At 45.1% G+C, this 19,320-nt stretch overlaps 1 protein-coding gene across 2 annotated transcripts in view; it reads right to left on the reverse strand.

Moving 5' to 3' along the window:
- Positions 1-6,253: 6,253 nt before the first annotated feature.
- KDM1A (lysine demethylase 1A) overlaps positions 6,254-19,320 on the reverse strand; it is a 38,752-nt gene continuing 25,685 nt past the window's right edge. For both annotated transcript variants that reach the window (XM_060257595.1, XM_060257594.1), the window contains 13 exons: positions 18,990-19,071; positions 17,756-17,850; positions 16,384-16,526; positions 14,815-14,905; positions 14,389-14,523; positions 14,026-14,099; positions 12,679-12,790; positions 11,427-11,559; positions 10,360-10,547; positions 9,068-9,182; positions 8,209-8,336; positions 7,639-7,785; positions 6,254-6,440 (listed from right to left, as the gene is read on the reverse strand). In XM_060257595.1, coding sequence (XP_060113578.1) covers positions 6,255-6,440; positions 7,639-7,785; positions 8,209-8,336; positions 9,068-9,182; positions 10,360-10,547; positions 11,427-11,559; positions 12,679-12,790; positions 14,026-14,099; positions 14,389-14,523; positions 14,815-14,905; positions 16,384-16,526; positions 17,756-17,850; positions 18,990-19,071 — 1,629 coding nt within the window. In that variant the 3' untranslated portion in view covers position 6,254. The remainder of the gene's footprint in view (positions 6,441-7,638; positions 7,786-8,208; positions 8,337-9,067; positions 9,183-10,359; positions 10,548-11,426; positions 11,560-12,678; positions 12,791-14,025; positions 14,100-14,388; positions 14,524-14,814; positions 14,906-16,383; positions 16,527-17,755; positions 17,851-18,989; positions 19,072-19,320) is intronic.

Genomic DNA, 19,320 nt, shown 5'->3' on the forward strand with positions numbered 1-19,320 from the left:
GCTTCTGAGATCTGATGAGATCGAGCTTGCCTGGGCTAGCCATTCCTCTTTATTGACCAGAGCAATGCTTCAAGTGTTTTTTAAAAGCCACAAAACCTGCCAAATTAATGTTTAAGTAGATATGTGCATTCAGGGGATAAAAAGAGTTTTGAAAATCCCTGGAGGCAGCAGTGGCTGGTATGTGTATCAGAAGTGTTAAGGCAGAAGTAATTTATTCTGCAGCCCCTGGAGAACCACATTTTTAATTACTATTAACCAAAAGAAAAAAGAAAAAAAGCCCCATTAGCATTGTATTGTCTTATGTGCTCCCCCCCAAAAAGCATGCACAGTAATAAAAGGCATGCCTAGTAATATAAACTCTGTAACTCTTTAAATTAATAAAGTGGATATGCAGAACTGTCTTTCCCCAGCATTGTTGAACTTTAGCTACTATCTGGAGCACAGGGAGGACTTCCAGTCTGTTTTCCCATTCTCTCAGCAGGTGGAACAGCTGGTCAGAGAAGAAAGCAAGAATACAGAGGGGCTACTGGCCATGGAAAAAAGGAAAGAGTACAACCACCACCACCAGACTTGCTCTTTTCCTGGGTGGCTGCCTGCTAATACCAGTGGTTTTATTTTGTCTTGCTTGCTCTCCTCCCAACAGCTCACTGGGTACTGGGAGAAGAGTGGAGTGACTTCAAAAAATGGGGAGAGGTTATTGGAAAGGATGGGCCGGTCTCCTTGGGCTGAGGCCCACGGCTTAGGGAAACTCTAAGCTTGCTGGTCTCCAGTCCTTCTCTTGGCAGCTGTTTCAAAGTGCAAAACACAAGCCCTTTTGGTCAATGGCCTTGCCCTCTTTCCTGGTACAGGTCAGTGTCATTCAGAAACAGAGCTTGGTGGGGGGCAATAGTGGGAGGGCTTCTAGTGTCCTGGCCCCACTGGTGGACCTCCTGATGGCACCTGTTTTTTTGGCCACCGTGTGACGATGTTGGACTGGGTGGGCCATTGGCCTGATCCAACATGGCTTCTCTTATGTTCTTAAGAGCCTATGGCTCCTAAACCACTGAGAGAGAGCATCGCTTTAAGGCGTGCAGCTGCTGCTGTAGAGAAACCTACAAGCACTCCTAGAGGGAACCATGTCTGTCTTCATCTTTACTTCTACAGCTTGGGTGACTTATATTTGCATGCATTTACATAAAGGTGTTTCTGCTAGTCATGGGCAAAGACATCTCAGAGCTGTGTCCAGTGAAAAATCGTGCTGAGTGCAAGATATCATCTTCCCATATACTTTTCATGCCCAGTTTAACAGCCTTGAGGGCTAGAAACTTACATTGTGTATTCCACTATCTTTCCTGTTGCAATCAGAGCATGTTATATAGCCTTGCTGCCTCTTTAGTGCACCTCTCTCTCCTCCTAGCCAGCTTACATGGATTACTTGAGATGGGAGTTGTGTCACACAGTTAATTAGTTAGCTTCCATTAGCAGGGTAGAGTGTTTACATAGAGGTCTCTTACAGTGATAGATGATCCAGGGAGCCATTTTAGAATTAGCCAAATAGTTCCCCTGTCAAGCAATAAACATGTAAGGGGAGGGGGTTTGCTAAAAGGAAGCCATTTCATTGTTGATCCAAGAAAGCACTTTAGCACCTTCAGTGTAACTTAAGTACTTCCATTCCTCTCAAGTTGGAAGCAATACCTGACTGTTGGATCTGAGCCGATTTGAAAATTAAAGCAAAACCACCAATGGTGGGCGCCATGTTGCTATCTGAGCCATCAACAGCTTTAATTTCTCGCAAGGTGCCACAGCGGATGCTAAAGCAAGGCCACTCTTCTGAAAAGACAGGCAGCCCTCCTATTAAGAACACATTTTATAAGGGAAATCTGGTTCCCTTTTTTCGTAATAATATTTGGGGTCACAGCCTTAAATACATTCTCTCCCCCAATTTCTGATCTGGGAAAGAGGAAATTACACTGGTTTGCATTGTGCCTGTTAGAACTGCAGCTAGAACTGAAGCAGGAGGACCGGTCAAACTATTGCATGATTGACACCCAGCACCACTTTCACCTTTTAAGCTGTCCTTTGCCACGGGGGCCAAGAGAATTCTCACCCTTCCACAGCACTTGTTTTAACTGCCTGTTTCTGGAGGCTGTCATTTGGATTTGTTTACTGCATTGCATTGTGGTGTTGGAAAGTGCCCTCAAGTTGCAGCTGGCTTACGTCGACCTTGTAAGGGTTTTCAAGGCAAGAGATATTCAAAGGTGGTTTTCCATTGCCTGCCTTGACCTTGGTATTCCTCCGCAGCCTTCTGCCCAAGTACTAACCAAGCCTGACGCTGCTTAGCTTCTGAGATCAGACTAGCTTGGGACATCCAGGTGTCAGAACTCTACATTACGTTAGTCATGCATGAAAAAATGAATCCCACCCAACCAGACGCCAATACCCAAAAGGTGCTCTTAAGGTCAGTCTGTGGGTGGTGCTGCAATTATTACTTCTTCTAGGACTCAAGAACATCTAGGGGAAAAGGAGTTTAGACAACTGGCCAAGAGAAATTCAGTCATGAGCAACACCACTACCTGTCAAGCAGAGACATCCAAGTCATGTTGGCCTAGCAACTTGTCATCTCTACCATGGGAACGTTTCTAGCCCTTTGCTTGCCCAAAGACTCTGAAGTCTGACAAAAGGAAAGCCAGAAAGCCCCAGGTTCAATCACCAGCATCTCCTGTTACAAGGATCAGGTTGCAGGTGATGCAAAACATCTACCCAAGTCCCTGAAGAGCTGCTGCCTGTGAGAACAGTCAATACCAACTCCACTAGGCCAATGGCCCAACTTGGTGCCAGGTAGCTTTTGTGCACCTTTTTTAAAAAAAGATTGAATTTATCAGACAATGTTTGAACATACAGGAAAGGGAGCAAAGAGATTCTGTTCTTCAATATCACTTTGGAAGCTTGTAATGATTGACTTCTAACCTTGGTCTTATTTGAACCAGGAATCTGTGTCTTGGGACCCAGCTGATCATTTCACAATGATGGAGCAAAGTCAAAGAGATAAATCTGCTGCTGGATTATTTTGGCCAGTTTGTTCTCTCTTCCTTAGCAGAATTTTATCAGTTAAGACCCCAGAATTACCAGACTAAGTCTTAAAACATTTTAGTTAGCTTTGGCTAATGAATATAAATAGTCAAATCAGCATAGGCCGAGGATTCTCTGATGAACAGCCCCCTGAACCCAGAGGAGTTAGTGACCCTGCGGAGACCCCGCCCCCTGAGTGCAATAGGAGCAGATTGTATTATTGAATTAACAAGGACGATTTCAGGAAATGGAGACTGTTTGGCTCGAGTTGCACACTTTTTTTAAAAAAAGACATAACCGCTGTAAAGTGTATTTGTAAATATTGCCAGCATTTGGCAAGTTTTTTCTTTTTAACTGTAGCATATGAAATACAGTAGGAATCCCCCAGGGATTTTCTAACGCCGAGAATTTGTGTGTAAAAAAGAAAAACCCAATGTTGTAATTATATGTGCTGCATGTGGAAACTCCCTTTCTTTCCCTGCCAAGAAACAAGGATACGGCTTCTCCCAGCTAGAGCCCAAGAGGACAATGTTCTTGTATTTCTGCCTGCACAGCCGTTAAGCACTCCTCTTTCTTCACTTCTCTTCATTGCCAAAAGTGCAGCTCCTATCAACAGCCATTAAGAATATAGAAAGCCTCTGATTTTGTGACAAAACTGATGACTGAGTGTCAAGAATCAAGGGGTTCAGCCATACATCGGCCAGAAGGGACCCTCATCGGTATACTTCAATGGGATGCTGTCGCTTGCACGCAAGGCCTTTGGACTGGTGGCCCCATCCAAGAGGGAAGGGGTCACACAGGAGAAGCTCCCTTGCGCAATGCTGCCCCCATCACCCTGGCCATCAAAGACAGAAGAGACCCACTGAAGATTTTGCTGCTTCAGCTGAACTCCCAGCTTGATATCCAAAGAGGGAAAAGGAGTGAAGGTGCTGCTGTGCAGATGTTATCCTTCCTCTTTTCCTTTCTTCTTGGCTGGAGGCCAAACAAATTTGCTCTTCCTTCAGAAGCCTGTTGGGAGTCTAGCACTCCCTGCACATCTGCCAAGAGGAGATATTGGTTTTCCTGCCGCTTGTAACACTTGAGAATCCTTCAGATTGTGTGGAATGTATTTTTAAGAGATTAAAAAGTATATATTTTTTCTATTTGCTAATGTTAAGACTGGGTGGGTAAAGGGTTGCTAAATCCTGACATTGTGCTATAGGCAGATGCGTGTCTCCTGCCTTATACTTCCTCATTTTCAGGTTGAGAAAAAAAAAAGCAAGTGCAATTTAACAAAGTGCGTTGTCAAGATCGTCATTTGCCAGCCCTCCACCTCACACACCCTGGCCACTTCCGCTGCATCCCCAGAGAGCTACCAGCACCGTTCCAGCCACTCCACCCCTGACACAAAGGGAGCCCCCCTAGCGCCCACCCGTTTGGTTGGGCAAGCCCCTGCCTCTTTTCACTTCCCCAAAACGGTCTGTGGGCTGGACAGCAGGTGGGGCTAGCCACCTGTCAGGCACACAGAGTTACAAGTCTGCATGCTATGTTTAAATCCAAGTTTGTCCGCATGTTATCTTCTGACTAATGCTGTCTGTTCTGCAGTACATAATCAATAAACTATTTGTATGTTATTGGAAAGAGTGGGTTTGTTTCAGGGCATCTGCCTGAGTATCACAATGATAGGGCCAACAACTCTTTTGCTTGGTATCCAAAACTGTATTGCCTTGATCAAGATCTACGTTGTTGCCAATCAGAAGCAGTGGTGTCTCTGGACCTCTCCCACACAATTTCTGCCCTTGAAACTAAGCTGAACAATACACTCCATCTTTCCCCCAGGTACAGTGAGGCAGAATTGAATGAGAACTTACAGAACTCAAAGATTTTTGGGACATATCAAATTAGTGGGGCAAGTGGAGGGGGATGGGCAAAAAAGGGGGCAAGCTCAGGAGCAGCCAAGAGAGAGGAGTTATTTGCCTAAATATTACAGTTTCAGACACTGTTCAGGTGCTTTCAGACACAGAATGGGACTCTGCAATCTGCAGCTGCAAGAACTTTCCCATGTTCTTCCTCGCAGCAGACTTCTGAATCCTAGGAAAGTCTGCAGGGAGGGGGGCTTGTCCCCTTTCCCCCTTTCTTAGTGCAACTATGTGGCTACTCCTGGGACTCCACTTTCCCAAGGACTTAAAGGCCTGGGAAGAGGAACACAGAAATCCACTATCCTTGTGCCTGTAGATTGCTGGATCCAACCCATTAATTCTAAGGTGAGATTTTCTTTCTCCCACAAATCCAAATCCTGTCAGGCGACTCCAAGCCATATAAAATTTTCCAAACCACTAAATTTGGACCCAGATTTCTTCCCCTCAGTCTGGATTGCTTACGCTACTAATATAATGCAGAACAGTCCTAGACTGATCACTACTGTAGCCAACCTCTCGGCCCAAACTCTGCCTGCAACCAGAGTGTGCCCGCCTTCTCCCAGATTTGCTGCATATCTCCCAGTGCCCATTCTAAAAAGGAGATTTATGTCACTCCAGACTTTGAAGTGGGTGTGTTGGCAATATTTATAATCTTAGTGGCACACAGGGGAGCACTCTGTGCTATCCAGTACAGCCTTGTCCTTCCCTCCAAAAAGCACGAGGCAGCACCAACATTGCCTCTTCCTGTTTTGATCTTCACAACCACCCCGTGAGGTAGGTTAGCCCAAAAGACTATGGACTGGCCCCAGGTCACCCAGCACATTTTTGTGGCAGAGTGGAGACAGCTGCCTCAGGTCTCTCAGATCTACACAGTAACCACACCTTCAGTCTTAGTGTGTCGTCCTCCTACCTTTCCCAAGTGAACTTTTTTTTCCCTTAAAAAAAGTTTTATTTTTTTGCTTTCCAAAACAAAAATCCACAATCTTATTTTAGTCACTAACAACTGCTAGCTTACAATAGGTCTACACCCTGGGAAGACAATGAACCAAACCACATAAGTACCAAAACAGATCCTGCTAGAGCACCCAGGCGTCTGTATCCCTGGGGGCACCGGCACCGTTCCTGTGGACCACGGCTGGCAGGCAGATGAGCTTCACTGACTCAGATGTTGCACCGAAAGGCCCTTCTGTGGGCATGATGCTTTCAGTGCCTGGTATACTTTCCAACAGGTAGTGCTACGAACTAGGAAGGCCACACCGTGAGGCTCCTTGGGACCATTTCCTGCAGCTTGCGCTTTTAAAAATTGTTTCACATGGAAGGAGCCTGCTGAGCAGGTGCCCCTGGAGTGGCTTGGCGAGGCAGAGTATACATAGCACCAAGAAACTGGTCTGCAATGCGCCCAGCTTCCCTCAGTCCACTAAGCAGAGCACCGTGAACAGTTGCTGGGTAGTTGCGGATCGTGTGCTCTCCGGCAAAGAACAGGCGAGGAATTGGCTGGAAGAGAAAGGAAAACTGGCAATGTTGACAACAGTCTTGATATCTCAAGCTTTTTATTAACTCCTTTCCCCAATGAACTTCTTATAATGACTACATCTATCCAACCCCCAAGTCAGCCGCAAGAAAGGCAGCAAGTTAGATTCCTACAAAGAGAACCAGGGATTTCTGCTCTCTGACTTTCCCTTGGAAGGTCCTAGAGCCCCACAAAAAGCCACTAATGAGGACAGAACAAAATGCAATGACAGGGTTGCAGAAAGGAAGTCAGCGGAAAGAGTTGCCAACTTTGCACTCGGCTTCCCTCCCGGGCGGGGAAGGCAGAGTATAAACTGAGCCACACATTACAGTGATGCCTGAAAACAACCTAAATGTTTTTAACTAGTTGGTGGATTCTGCATGTGCTTGGGCAGAAAATATCCCAAGGGCACCACGTTAGAGTGCTTCCTTGTTCCTCTCCTAAGCAGATGCCAGAAATGGGTGGCATCCTCACCCAAACATTAAGATTTAGTGAGCACACCCCCGTCTTAAGACACTGCACACAGACTCACGGGGGTGAGTGTCAAAAGTCTGTGCCCCTCCTATCTGACATTTCCTGACAATCTTCCACAGGCAAAGGGACCTTGGTCCAGCGACTAGGTCTCTTGCACATTCTGAACAGCACTAGCCAAATTAAGAGCATAAGAAGAGTCCTGCTGGATCAGACCAACTATCAATTGAGTCCAGCATCGTGTCTCAGACAGTGAGCAACCGCTTCCTCTTGGGAGTCAACAAAAGGGCATCAAGGCCAAGGTCTTTCCCTGATGTTGCCTGCTGGTACTGGAATTCAGAGGTTCACTGCCTTTGAATGTACTTCTCGTCAGTCACCATGGCTAGTAGCCATGAATAGACCAATCTTCCATGAATCTGTCTAATCCCCTTTTAAAGCTGTCTATGCCTGTCGCCATCACTGCATACTCTGGCAGTGAATTCCAGAATGAAACAAAACCTTTGGGGAAAATCGGGAGGTGCCGCTTCTGGGAGACAAACACAAAAGGTCATTTCACAAGATATTGATAAGTTAAAAAAAAAACCTTCCTCTTGCGACACCTTGCAACAAAGCTGAAATAAATGTTCGCTTGTGGCTGAAATGCCAGAGGCAATCAAGGTCCTGAGCTGCTGTTTCTTTGTGACCACTTGAATGCAACATGCCAGTTCTCACCTGGGGAGCTCCAGGAATGGCTGGTCCTGGAGTAATTGGCTGAGCCATCAAGTCATAATCGTTTCCTGAAGATCCAGCTGCTACATAGGAGTAGGACCCTCTTGCCCAAGGGTCGGCCCGCCAGCGAGATACCACTGTCTCCTTTGGCTGAGAACAAACACAAGCAGCAGCTGAAGCAGAAGCCATTCACTCAACACTGTAAGAGTGTGGCAGCTAAAGAGTCATGAAGCCCCTAGCAGAGTACATGTGCGCACAAATGCAGAGCATGTTTTTACACAGGCTGAGGAAAAATACTACTAGAATAAGATTCTTCTAGGATCCTCCTTCGGAGAGAACCTATCTAGTACATTTTAATCCCACCCTTCCTCAGGACACCTTATGTGATTCTTCCACATCACCCTCACAGCAATCCTGTGAAAGACGTTAGGCTGAGAGAGAACTGGCCCACAGTCACCTAGTGACCTGCCAAGACAGAGTGAGGATTTGAACCCAGAGCAACACAGCCTGTGCTTCATCACTACACTACACTGGCGCAGGAAACATTTTTTTATCATGGGCTCAAAATGATACCTGGGGGACAGCACTGCTGCCAAAAATGCCTTTGAGAATCGCAAGGCAGCGCCCAACGATGACATCGTCGCTGATGTTTTCCATGATTCCAGCTGCTTCACCAGCTACCAAGGCCAGCAGAATCGGTGCTGTGGTGGAAGGAAGGAGAGCAATTCAGTCGGGTGCCAGCAAGAGACAGCAAGAGAAGTTTCATCTCCATCTTGTGCTTCTTGTCTATGCCAAACAGCTTAAAAGCAAATGATTGCTGAATTACTGTAACACTGAAGCTTCTTGCATTGGAAAGAGAAGAGGCAAAAGATGCCATCGAGTAAAAGTTGGCCCCCTTGCATTTGTTTTCACAGACCTGTGGCAAGCAGTATAGCAAAGGGATAGGCGCACCTAACTGCTCTCCAATAATCCTGGAAAGGCAGACAAGTCAGCTGCTGGTGAAGACCGACCAGCCATCCTGTGCAGTGATGCTAGCAAAGCAGAAGCCACCACTGGGGCTCTGTGCATCCCTGTCAATGCAGAAATCAAAAGCTTGCCTCTGCCATTTGTACGTAGGGCTGTTAACCAGCCACCGCTTGCCAGTTCCTCTCCTTTGAGGTCTATGCAAACGCTAGGATGCCCGCTCTATTTCCTGAACAACTGCTTGTTACTGCTTCCGGCAGCTCCACAGGAGCCTCGACAATATGTACATGTGCTAACATACAACAGGATGTACTGTTTTGTACCCTAGCGTGGAATTTGATCTCTGTTTTTAAAAGAGTTGAGCTATAATCCTGCTGTGAAGCAGAAACCAACACCTGCTAAGGAAGCAACAAGTAGCACAACTTCAGCTTCACTGCAAAAACAGACTTGTATGGCTCGACACAATTACCTTTGTACAGATTCCAGAACAGGAAAAGCTCCCCTCTGCTGGCTGTCGTGCTGCCAACGTGACCGAACAAATTAACGCTTGGGTCCCAAAACACACGATCAAAACAGAGCACAACCTAGAAAATGAGAAGTGTTAGAAAGCCCATATCACATTCTGGCAAAGGAGACTGAGACTGATTTTGCACTAGGCTTCTTCCAGGTGGAGAGCCCTTTTGCTCCTGGCGCTTCTGTCCATTTTTGCACAAGCTGCCCCGGAACTCCAAGTTGGCCCGCTGCTTTTCCACAGCAAGCAAGCTCCTCTTACAAGCAGTTTCTGCTTGCCATGGAAAAGCGGCATGCCAACTCACAGCTCCGGGGCAGCTTGTGCAAAAACAGACAGAAGCACCGGGAGCAAAAGGGCTCTCCACCCAGCCCTAATGCAAAATTGGTGTGAGAGTTTGCTTGTGAGGGTGTTTTTCCAAGTTCAAACCCAAGGCCTACCAATACTCCCAGGGGCCCACCATGCACAACTAGAAGGCAAGTCAATACTTACATGTCACAGAGACTAACAGTGCAACCCATAAGCAGAGACCCCCGCCCCCCAATTCCGCTGAAGACTCCCAAATGTTGCATCACCAGAGGCAGGATGGATAAGCACCCTCAACTACTTCTAAGAATCAGCCAGATGGCACTGTGCAGCAGCAACAGTGGCAGGAAAGGCTGTCTTACCCCCATCACTGCTGCAGAAGAGCCCCAAGATTGGGGCTCCAATGTGTGCTCAATCAAATTCTTCTGAAGCCAACTTCCAGATGCACTCCAACCTAACACATTCAATGGCTCCCAGCTCCTTGGTCCTGATCTGAACAGCCTGATCTCATCAGATCTCACAAGCTAAGCAGTGTCGGCCCCTGTTAATACTTGGGAGGGAGTCCACCAAGGAAGGCCAGGATGGCTCCACAGAGGTAGTCAATGGCAACCCACCTCTATTCATCTCATGCTTTGAAAACCCTATGGGATTGCCCAATAAGTGGGCTGCAACTTGATAACAAAAGACTCCTCTGTAAACCAAGAGGGGTAGAATAAGCTCCAAGATCAGAGAGTGCCCGGGAACGCTCATGTCTGCTACACAAGTTCTTTCTCCCCTCAATTCCAAACAGCAACCAAGGCTTCCTTAGAAGCACCGATCATGCCATGAGAAACTCCACCCCCCCCCCCCAAGGCTCTCGGGAATTCATCCCTTCTCTATGACAGGTAAGGGTGGAGGCATTTTGTTCATTCCTCCACCTAGCTCTACCACTGTACACTCCACATTACCTTGTTAAGGTTCCCAAATCCCATCCTCTGCACTGCAGACGTCTTCCATTCCGGAAGAGGAGGAACAAACTGTACCGCAGGAGGCTGTTGCTTCAGCACCCCCAAAGGAAGGGTACACAGAACAGCGTCGCACTTATAAATAAAGGTCTGGCTAGTGGAACGAGTGTTGACAGCTATCACTTCACATCCTGGTGAGTAGGAGAGAGAAAGATTTGTGTAAGCCAATGAGTACAGAGACAGAAGATAAATTCAGAGGGAAGAAAGAACAGCTGCACAATATACTCCCATCCTTTTCAGATTGTCTCCTAAGAATATTAAGTGGATTCAGAAAGCTTAATCTCTCCATCTGCAAAAAAGGCAGAGCTCCCCAGTCTTGCAATCCATGCTTTGCCAGGTGATTATTTGATCCTCATCTCTAGTAGCCTCACAACCACTCTACAAAGTTACAAAGTCAATTCTAAGGGCTAAGCAAAGCGGTCCAACTATCGGCACAATATTCTGGTCCTCATGGAACAGTCATGATCCACTTCACTGGCTCCTGCCATTCCACGCAAGCTTGTCCCCCTACACACCTCACACGTAAAGCTGCTTTACACTGAATCTGACCGTCAGTCCATCAAGGTTAGTATTGTCTGGCAGCGGCTCTCCAGGATCTCAGACCGAGATCTTTCCCATCACAAATAACTGACCCTTTTAACTGGAAGTGCTGGGGATTCAATCTGGGCTCTCCTGCATGACAAGCAGATGCTCTACTACTGAGCCACAGCTCCTTCCCTTCTTCAGACAGGACTTCCTCTCCCTTCCCTAATGTCTCACATCCCTCCACTCTGCATTCTCCTTAAGGCATGTGACTGGTTACACTCAGCCCACCACAGATTCACTCTCTGTGGCTCCTAACACTTCATCCGTATTCCCTCTCTGCTGTGTCACTTTCAAATCACTTCATTCCGCCCATCTTTCTGTGTTGCATATCACAAGCAAGTTAGTCTTTGCCAGGGGCAGGGCACTTCTAACAGACACGGTTAATTCCCCCCCGCAGTCAGAGATTAATTGCAAGCTAGGCTTACCCGAAGCAGTGTAGCGAACCTGCCTAACCGCTGTGTTTAGCTTAATGTCTAACCCTTCGGCTAGAGCCACTGGCACGCAGGAATAGCCGTTCCTCACAGTCAGATGACTGCCAGTGAATTCAAAATCGTCATCCTATAAAAAGAAAGAGAGAAGTGTGAAATCCCATCCAGGTATTTGCAGGTCAGCTGTCCCAGGTGCATTCCTGACACATTGCCCTGGCTTTCTATGGACATAAGGCAATGACAGAATTCCTGCAGACAGCAATGACAAGCAACAAAAACGCGCCCAACAGGAGCAGGGGACCATGTACAATGCCAGAAGGCCTACAGCGGAGAAATCCACACATTTCAGTCAATGATGGATGACAAGAGCTTAGGGGAGCGCATCACAGAACTCTCAACCTGCTAGGCAACCTGAGGGCCATGACACAAAGGAGGAAACTGTACATCCAGCACAGAATCTCACATGCCAGAGCTTGTAACAATACAGTGAATACCAAAGGAGTGGACGAGCAAAATTTTCTGTTATCTGCATAGAGACAGGGCAGGCCAATGAAGTAAGGATCACCCTTTAGAATGATTACCAGGGTCATGTATATCCTGTGACCATAAACAGAGAAGACTGGTGTGTGTTGGGAGGGACACTGCACTGGAGCAGTTCTTCCGATAACCAAAAGGCGGCAGGTCAGCGTCCTGCCAAGGCCTTTGCCTCTTTCCATAACCAGCAAAAGCAGCGGCACTTTTTCCTGCATGACCTTCACTCTCTCTCCCCCTTTGAAATCTATTAATGAGCTCAGCATACTTTAGGGAGGCAAGTCTAGGATCCACCAGGATCAGGAGCTTCTGTCTGGGCCTCAGAGTCATGGAACGCTCTTCCTCTAGGATTTTGGTCCACACACATCTGGAGACCCACAAGGAACTCTTGCTTGTATATACCTAGTTTTTTGTTTTGCTGTTTAAACAGAATTGTTTTGTTTGTATAAATTTAACTGCGCTGCTGAACAGCCACTAACTACCTGGAGAACAGGTCTCTGGGAAAAGGCGCTGTTGAAGAAGCATACAAAATACAAAATTCCTCTTCTTCTGGAACAGAGCTGAGTGTTCCCGAGGTGGAATTCTTATGTTGTTTAGCAAACAAAATCTACACAAGTCTCAACCAAGATGTGCCCTGAGTCTTTCTGGCTTTATTATGAAACTGACCCCCCAAATATTCACTCCGAATAGTAGAGAAAAGGGAAAACAGAACAGTTACCTGGTCCCAGTGCTTCAGAGACAGGGTAGAGAGCGGTGTGGCATTTGCAAACTCTAGGTTTGCAAAATGCCAGTCAAGAATCTGTCTGTCTCTTGAAGACAAGTAAACATCACTGAAAAGGTTAAAAGAAGAGAGACATGCCCTGTTACAGGGATGCTAAAACACTAGTACAGCAGTTCCCATCATATGCTAAAGTCCTGGGACACTCAGCCATTTTCTACAGCAGTACATTCGTTATCCCACAAGAACAACCTGGCTTCTAAGATTTTGCCAGAGCTGCCAGTTACCCTGTGGCTTCAGAGCGAAGGAGAACGCTCTCTAATTATGCCACCTCATTCTTCATCGCTGCACTTCCAGATTCCATCAAATCAGCATCTTCTTTACCCTCTTAAATAACCATCTTCTACACCATACCACCTGCCTCTGGTTGGTCTTGTGCCTTTCAGAGATTTTATGACTGTTCAGGCAGTATCAGAGGTACCTGTGAAGATGCTCCATGGGGTAGAGCACTTTCTCAACAAAGAAAGACAAAAAGGGGGGGGGGGGTTCCATTTTGACTAAGTGTAGATATGATAAAATTATTATTTTTTTATAAACACAATTTTATTTGGTAACATATGGTGACAATATGATAAAATTATGCAAGGGATAGAGAAAGTGAGGAAGGGGAGAGAAACGGTTTCAAGAGCTCCTAAAGAAGCTGAGGGGCTACAAACTGAGCACAGACCAAAGAAAGGACTTGTTCATACAACATACCTATCTTTAGAACTCATGCCTTTGGGGTATAATGGCAGTCAGTGGCTTAGATGGTTTTAGTAGATTAGAAAAATTTGGTACCATGTCCATTAATAGCTATTACCCATGAAAATGCAGCTTCATGTATTGCAGCAGTATATCTCTAAATATCAGTCCCAGGGGTGAGGGGAGGGGAGGGGAGGGCTTAATGCTTCAAACATTACTGAAGTAGAACTTTAATGCTGTAGATACAGCTGAGCCAAGCAATATGACTGCATTGCACGGAAACCTATGCACAGACGAGGCTTTTTTTTTGTTTCCACTATAGCTGCCTTCCCTCCTACATGACAGAAGTGAGTTCTCTCCAACACTGGGGAAATTTAAAAGAAACAGCCACTTCCACACAACATGCCTTGTTTCCACACCACAATGCTGGAGACTACTTGTGAATGCACTGTGGAGGAGTGTGAGCAGCTTAGTGTTTAAACAATCAGCTATTTCACTGCATTTCTTTGATAAGCATAATAAAAAGTGGGATGTCCAAACCACAACTCCCCCCCCCCTTTGCTAGCACTTATCCACTCGCATGGACCAGTCTACATTTTTGTTTACCTAGGAGGATTGGCTTCTAGCTCCTGAAGCTTTTCTTCCAGCTTCCCTTGCGTTTCTGCCAACTCATCATACTCCTAGCAAGAGAGGACACAGGTACATAAATACAATGCTGAAGAAACTTCTATGAAATGTGAAACACAACTTCTGCACACAACAGGGCTTCCCAACTGCTGCATGTGAGATGCTTCAACGCTGAAGCCTTCTAAATCACACAGTTTTGCACATCAGCATCTCAGCAAGCAGAAACGGGGATGCCAGATTCTAAAAATCAATAACAGCAGTGCTAAGAGGATGCAGTGGCTTAAGGGCCTCCTAAATGTACAGTTCTGCTAACATGACCTCTGCAAACAAAGGAATCCATACCTTGCAGAGAGCAGTCAGGTCCCTGTGCTTACTCTTCACAAGGAATTCTGCAGTAATATCACGAGGTGGTTTGACTTCAGATGCTTCCTTGTACTGCTGGTGGAGTTCCTTTATCTTCTCTTTTAAATTCACCATCTGAACAAAGTGGAGGGGGGAAAAATCACTAATGGAAGGAGGGAGGAGAAGCAAGCCTTACTTTAAGAGAGTCTGAGGATAGCCTAGAGACAGCTTCTTCAGAGCTTCAGAGGGCTCTACAGACGGCCCTGCCACCCAATCTCAAACATGAAAATTAAGAGGCCCTAGCAAATTATATATTTTATAACCCATTCCAGAAGCCCTTAAACAGTGGGCTGGGTGAGGATCTGCAAGTCATGCAGGAGTGTAAGTTTAATTGGGCTGCACATGTCTCAGGCTACAATGTCTGACCTTATTGAGGAGATCTTTAAGTTCCTCTTGTGTTTTCACTATCTTCTTCCAGTGTTCTATCTGTTCATCTTTCACGTGCTTCTCCTGTAATCTAAGACAGACAAACCACTGCTTAATGAGAAATCACTATTCACTAGCAAAAAGAAGGTCCCTGTACAAAGCAAGGACAACTAGGCAAAATCATCTCAGAATTAACTAGACAGATTCTTTTCAAACATGAAGAGCAGACAACAATGTAATGGGGTGGGGCACCACCTACTAAAGCAGGCTATTAATATACAAAAATTATGTCTTGTATGTGGACACAACTGAATATACAATTAAGTTATCTGTTGGCTGCTTGGTGTTCTGTCTTATCAATGTGGATGAAAGTGAAAGATGCAAACAGAATATGACTGTGAGAATATAGGTTTAGTCACTGCTTAAATGGGGCAAACTGAGAACAAGCCAGTTAATGTACCGTCAAGACGAAGAACCTATTTCAGTGAAAAGTGAAAACTCGGCAGAGATTTCTATTCGAAAGAAATTAACTCCCGTTTCCTTATTTGCTGCTCTGTATGAGCAGTGGAAAGCATCTTCAGCCAATATGAACTGGCAGCTGGTTAGCTGAGGAGGAGGATCACCCCCAGCTGGACAGTAGTGTCGTGCATTGGATGGTTTTCTTTCTGTACCATTCAGTGTTATTTGATACTAAGAAATTGTATTTTGTTAATTAGAATTATTTTTCACATGGAGTGAGTTTGCTGTTTATCTCTACCTTTTCATTTGGGCATGTTCATTTTTTCTTTCAACTGCCTGGAGCAAGGGACAGGCAGACTTGCAAACATAAGCAAGGAGAACTGACCTCTTACTGGTTTCCTCAGTCTTAACAAAGCACTGGGAAAAAGGAATCCACGGATCACAGCATGTCAAGGAAAGCAGCAGCAGCTGCTCTGCTTACCAGCAGCGCATCTGATGTATGGAGGCAAAGAGGCTTGGTCTCCTGCTTCCTGCGACTGTATGCTTTTTTCACCTACAACAGTGGCTTTTTGGACCACTTTCCAAACCTGAAACTTACAAATCCCAAAGAAATTGCACTAGAAGCTTAATAAAATAACATGCATCTTAAATATGTTTTGTTTCATCCATGTTCAAGCCACCTTTGAGTGTTTCACCAGGAAGGCAGGATAAACACCTAATGCTAAATTCTGCCTCAACCGCAGATGTCAGAAGGGAAGGAAGGCAAGACTTTAAAGCCATGCTAACCACCACCGCATGAACAAAATCAGTTCTGTACAGCTATCTGCACAAAACATTTCTTTCACACCCTGTTTTTGAAGTGACCAGAACTCAAAGTGCAACAGCTTATTCCCCAAAGTGTATACGGAACAGTCTCAGGCTAAAGGAATTTCTCTCGAATGAGTGGAACGGAGGCAACTGGGGCCAGAGAAGAGAGGTCAGCCTTCAAATCCAAGCTAAGCATATTTGGAATGAAAACAACCCCCATTTAACCGCAGGAAATGAAGTTTGATTTCAGCAACCCTGATGGAAACAAGCTTGAAGCGATCTGTAAGATTTAATCCCACTTACTGTATGACGACTTCCAGAGCCTGACCCAAGGAGACCGGTTTGTTATTGAGGACATTGAAATCTAGCTGGTGGCTCAGGTATGAGGTAGCTTCCAGTAAACGATTGAACTCTTGCTCCACCATTTCATCTTTCTCCTTTGGGACCTGCAAGGAAGATCCTTGGTTAAAAATGCACAACACAGCAAAAACTGGCCCCTCAAGTTGAGGAAGATCTTTCTGCTCATGCAGCAGCGAGATACTGGTTCCCCAGTGAGATAGGCAGGGCTGATTGATGACTTTGCTACAGACCACCCAGTTGGCATCATGCCTGGGTGATGATTTAAACTCAACTCTTTGGAAACCATCTGTTTCCAACACACACTGTCTGCTGCATCCTACCAGCTCATTTTAAATTATATTAGTGGCACCATCAGATCCGAGTTCTGAGATATAAAATGCAGCCAAAGCTGGTGGTGGAAATACTTAATGGCACACCCTGGAGTTAGAGGGAGGAAATGCACGATTTGGGCCACCACATCAAAAATAGCTACTGAAAACTGCTGGACACCTTCCCACATTCCAGAAAGAATGGGTTTCCATGTTGCCAAAACAGACCAATTGAACCTTTTCTGTAGCACTTGAAGGGCATTACTACGTCTTAAAATTTGTGGTAAAAATGGCCTGGGAACCACAGCTGGTCAAGCCACCCAGGTACAGCATTGAACTACTATGTTATTGAACTTCTGCACCATATAGTCCCTTCAAGCAGCAGTCTCAGGGGTTTACTGAGTTTACAGACATGCCCTTCTGATGCTACAGAAAGGACACATTCAAGAAGAATGAAAATGCCTGTATTTTGTCCGTAATGAAAGGACTAGCTGCAACAAGCAGACTGCCTTCATAACAGTTCTTCATAGCTATTATTTTGACACAGTCAAGTTCATGGCAGTGGTGAGATTTCACCTTCATGGATCACAACTCATTCAAGTCTGCCAAACTCACCAGTTCCCATGAATACAATATAATCAATCTGAATAATGACAGGAAGAATACTGCAGTTACTCAAAAGGAAGATTACCCTGAATGTAAGACAACCCCCTTAAAAACACACAAATTATTATTGGACTTAACTATAACTTACATACAAGTATTAAGATGACCCCCCTCCCCTCGGACCACTTTGTGAAAAAAATTAGACTTGCATTTGAGTAAATCCTGTATGTGTTCTCCATATGTACAGAACACACTTACTTTGCAAGTGTTTCACTAAACAACAGGGAAGTTGTCTTCTTAAGTACAGTAGTTCAGCAACAAACTATCTTCCCCCAAAGTACTAGGTCATTTTTCTTCAAAACTATTCCCCTTACAAGTCACCAAGAACTTTTTAGACTTACTGCTTGTCCATTTGCTTCATAAAGTGGACATTTTTGTTTTATCTTGGCTAGCTCCATGTTGACTTGCTTGCTAACAACGGCCATGGGGTTTCCACCTACAGAAGAACAGTCCAGAAGAAAAATGAACATAAGGATTCCCATTTAACAAATTAAGGAACTGAATTCTGGAGTTACTCCAAGCTGTTATAGAAGCAAAGCATATTTGCTTTAAGGACAGAACTAGATAGGCCTAAGTCAAGTACTTTTAAGCCTTTGAAGCATACGACTGAGTCCATATCCAATAAGATGAAGATCCATCTGCAGGATCTATTCAAAAGTCCATCTACTCCAGGATCCTGTTTCTACCAATAGCCAGCTAAGTATTTCTGGGAAATCTTCAAGCAGGGCATGAATGCAACATCAGTCTCTGTTTTTTGCTAACTGACATTCAGATATCTCCCACCTCTGAACACAGAGGTTCTATTTAGTTAGCACAGCTGCTGAGATACCTTTACATTCTTATTTTTTTATCCCATTCTTCATTGGAAAAGCTCAGGAATGGAACAGAAGACTTCTGACAAACAGAACACCCTCCTTGCTTGGAAGATCTACCATGGTAAGGAATGGTAAAAAGGGGAATTCAGTTGGCAACTGAAGGACTTAGAAAGAATAAAAACAGCATGATTTCCCTGAAGAAGATGGAATGAGTACCTATATTGTCAGTTGTAAAAGTGGAGTCAGACTGTAATTCACATGAGGTTTTGTGCTGTAACAGTGCTGGAATAGATCCAGGTGGGCAGCCATGTTGGTCTGAAGAAATAGAACAAAGTAGGAGTCCAGTAGCTTTGTTCGTCTTAAAGGTGCTACTGGACTCCTACTTTGTTCTAGTGCTGGAATAGGAACATGGGAGATTTAGGTTCAAATTCCCACTCAGCCATAGATCTGAGAGAGCCTGAGCTAGGAAATTGCTCTTTCTGCTATTCCTCATAGGTTATAATGTGAAGGGATCATCCATGCAACTTTGAGCTCCTTGGAAGAAGGATGGGACGGAAATGCAACTAGCAAGTTTTACTAGACAATGGAAATAACACTGCCCTCTGGAAACCTGTGGTCCAACTCCAAGAACATAATAATGTACAGATACGAGACTTGCCTCTGCTTGAAGTTTTGTTAGCATACTGATTTTTAAAAACAATTAAAGAAATGTAACAAATTATAAATATCTGAACCCAGACTTGTTACAGTTTAGACTTACCAAGTCCTGTTACCACCATGGCTCCTAGATCTGCAACGTAATTCCCTTTGCGAAATGTGGCCACTCTGCCTCCTACACGATCCTTTAAAAATGGAAATTCTGGAGGTTAGATTTAAAGGTTCACGGCTTTCATTGAAGCTGTATATTAATGTCAGTCCATCATCTGAAAAACTAAGCAATTAGCGTTCAGGACAAACACTCAAAAAACATTCCTCAAGAAGAGCCTGCAGGCAACTTTGACACTTTTTAAACTAACTATGAAAACAAAACAAAAGGCCAAAAGGGACTGGCAAAAAACCAAAATTACCTTGTCCAGGCAGAACCTAAAGAG

The sequence above is a fragment of the Heteronotia binoei genome, chromosome 17 (genome assembly GCF_032191835.1).
Source record: "Heteronotia binoei isolate CCM8104 ecotype False Entrance Well chromosome 17, APGP_CSIRO_Hbin_v1, whole genome shotgun sequence".
Taxonomy (NCBI): domain Eukaryota; kingdom Metazoa; phylum Chordata; class Lepidosauria; order Squamata; family Gekkonidae; genus Heteronotia; species Heteronotia binoei.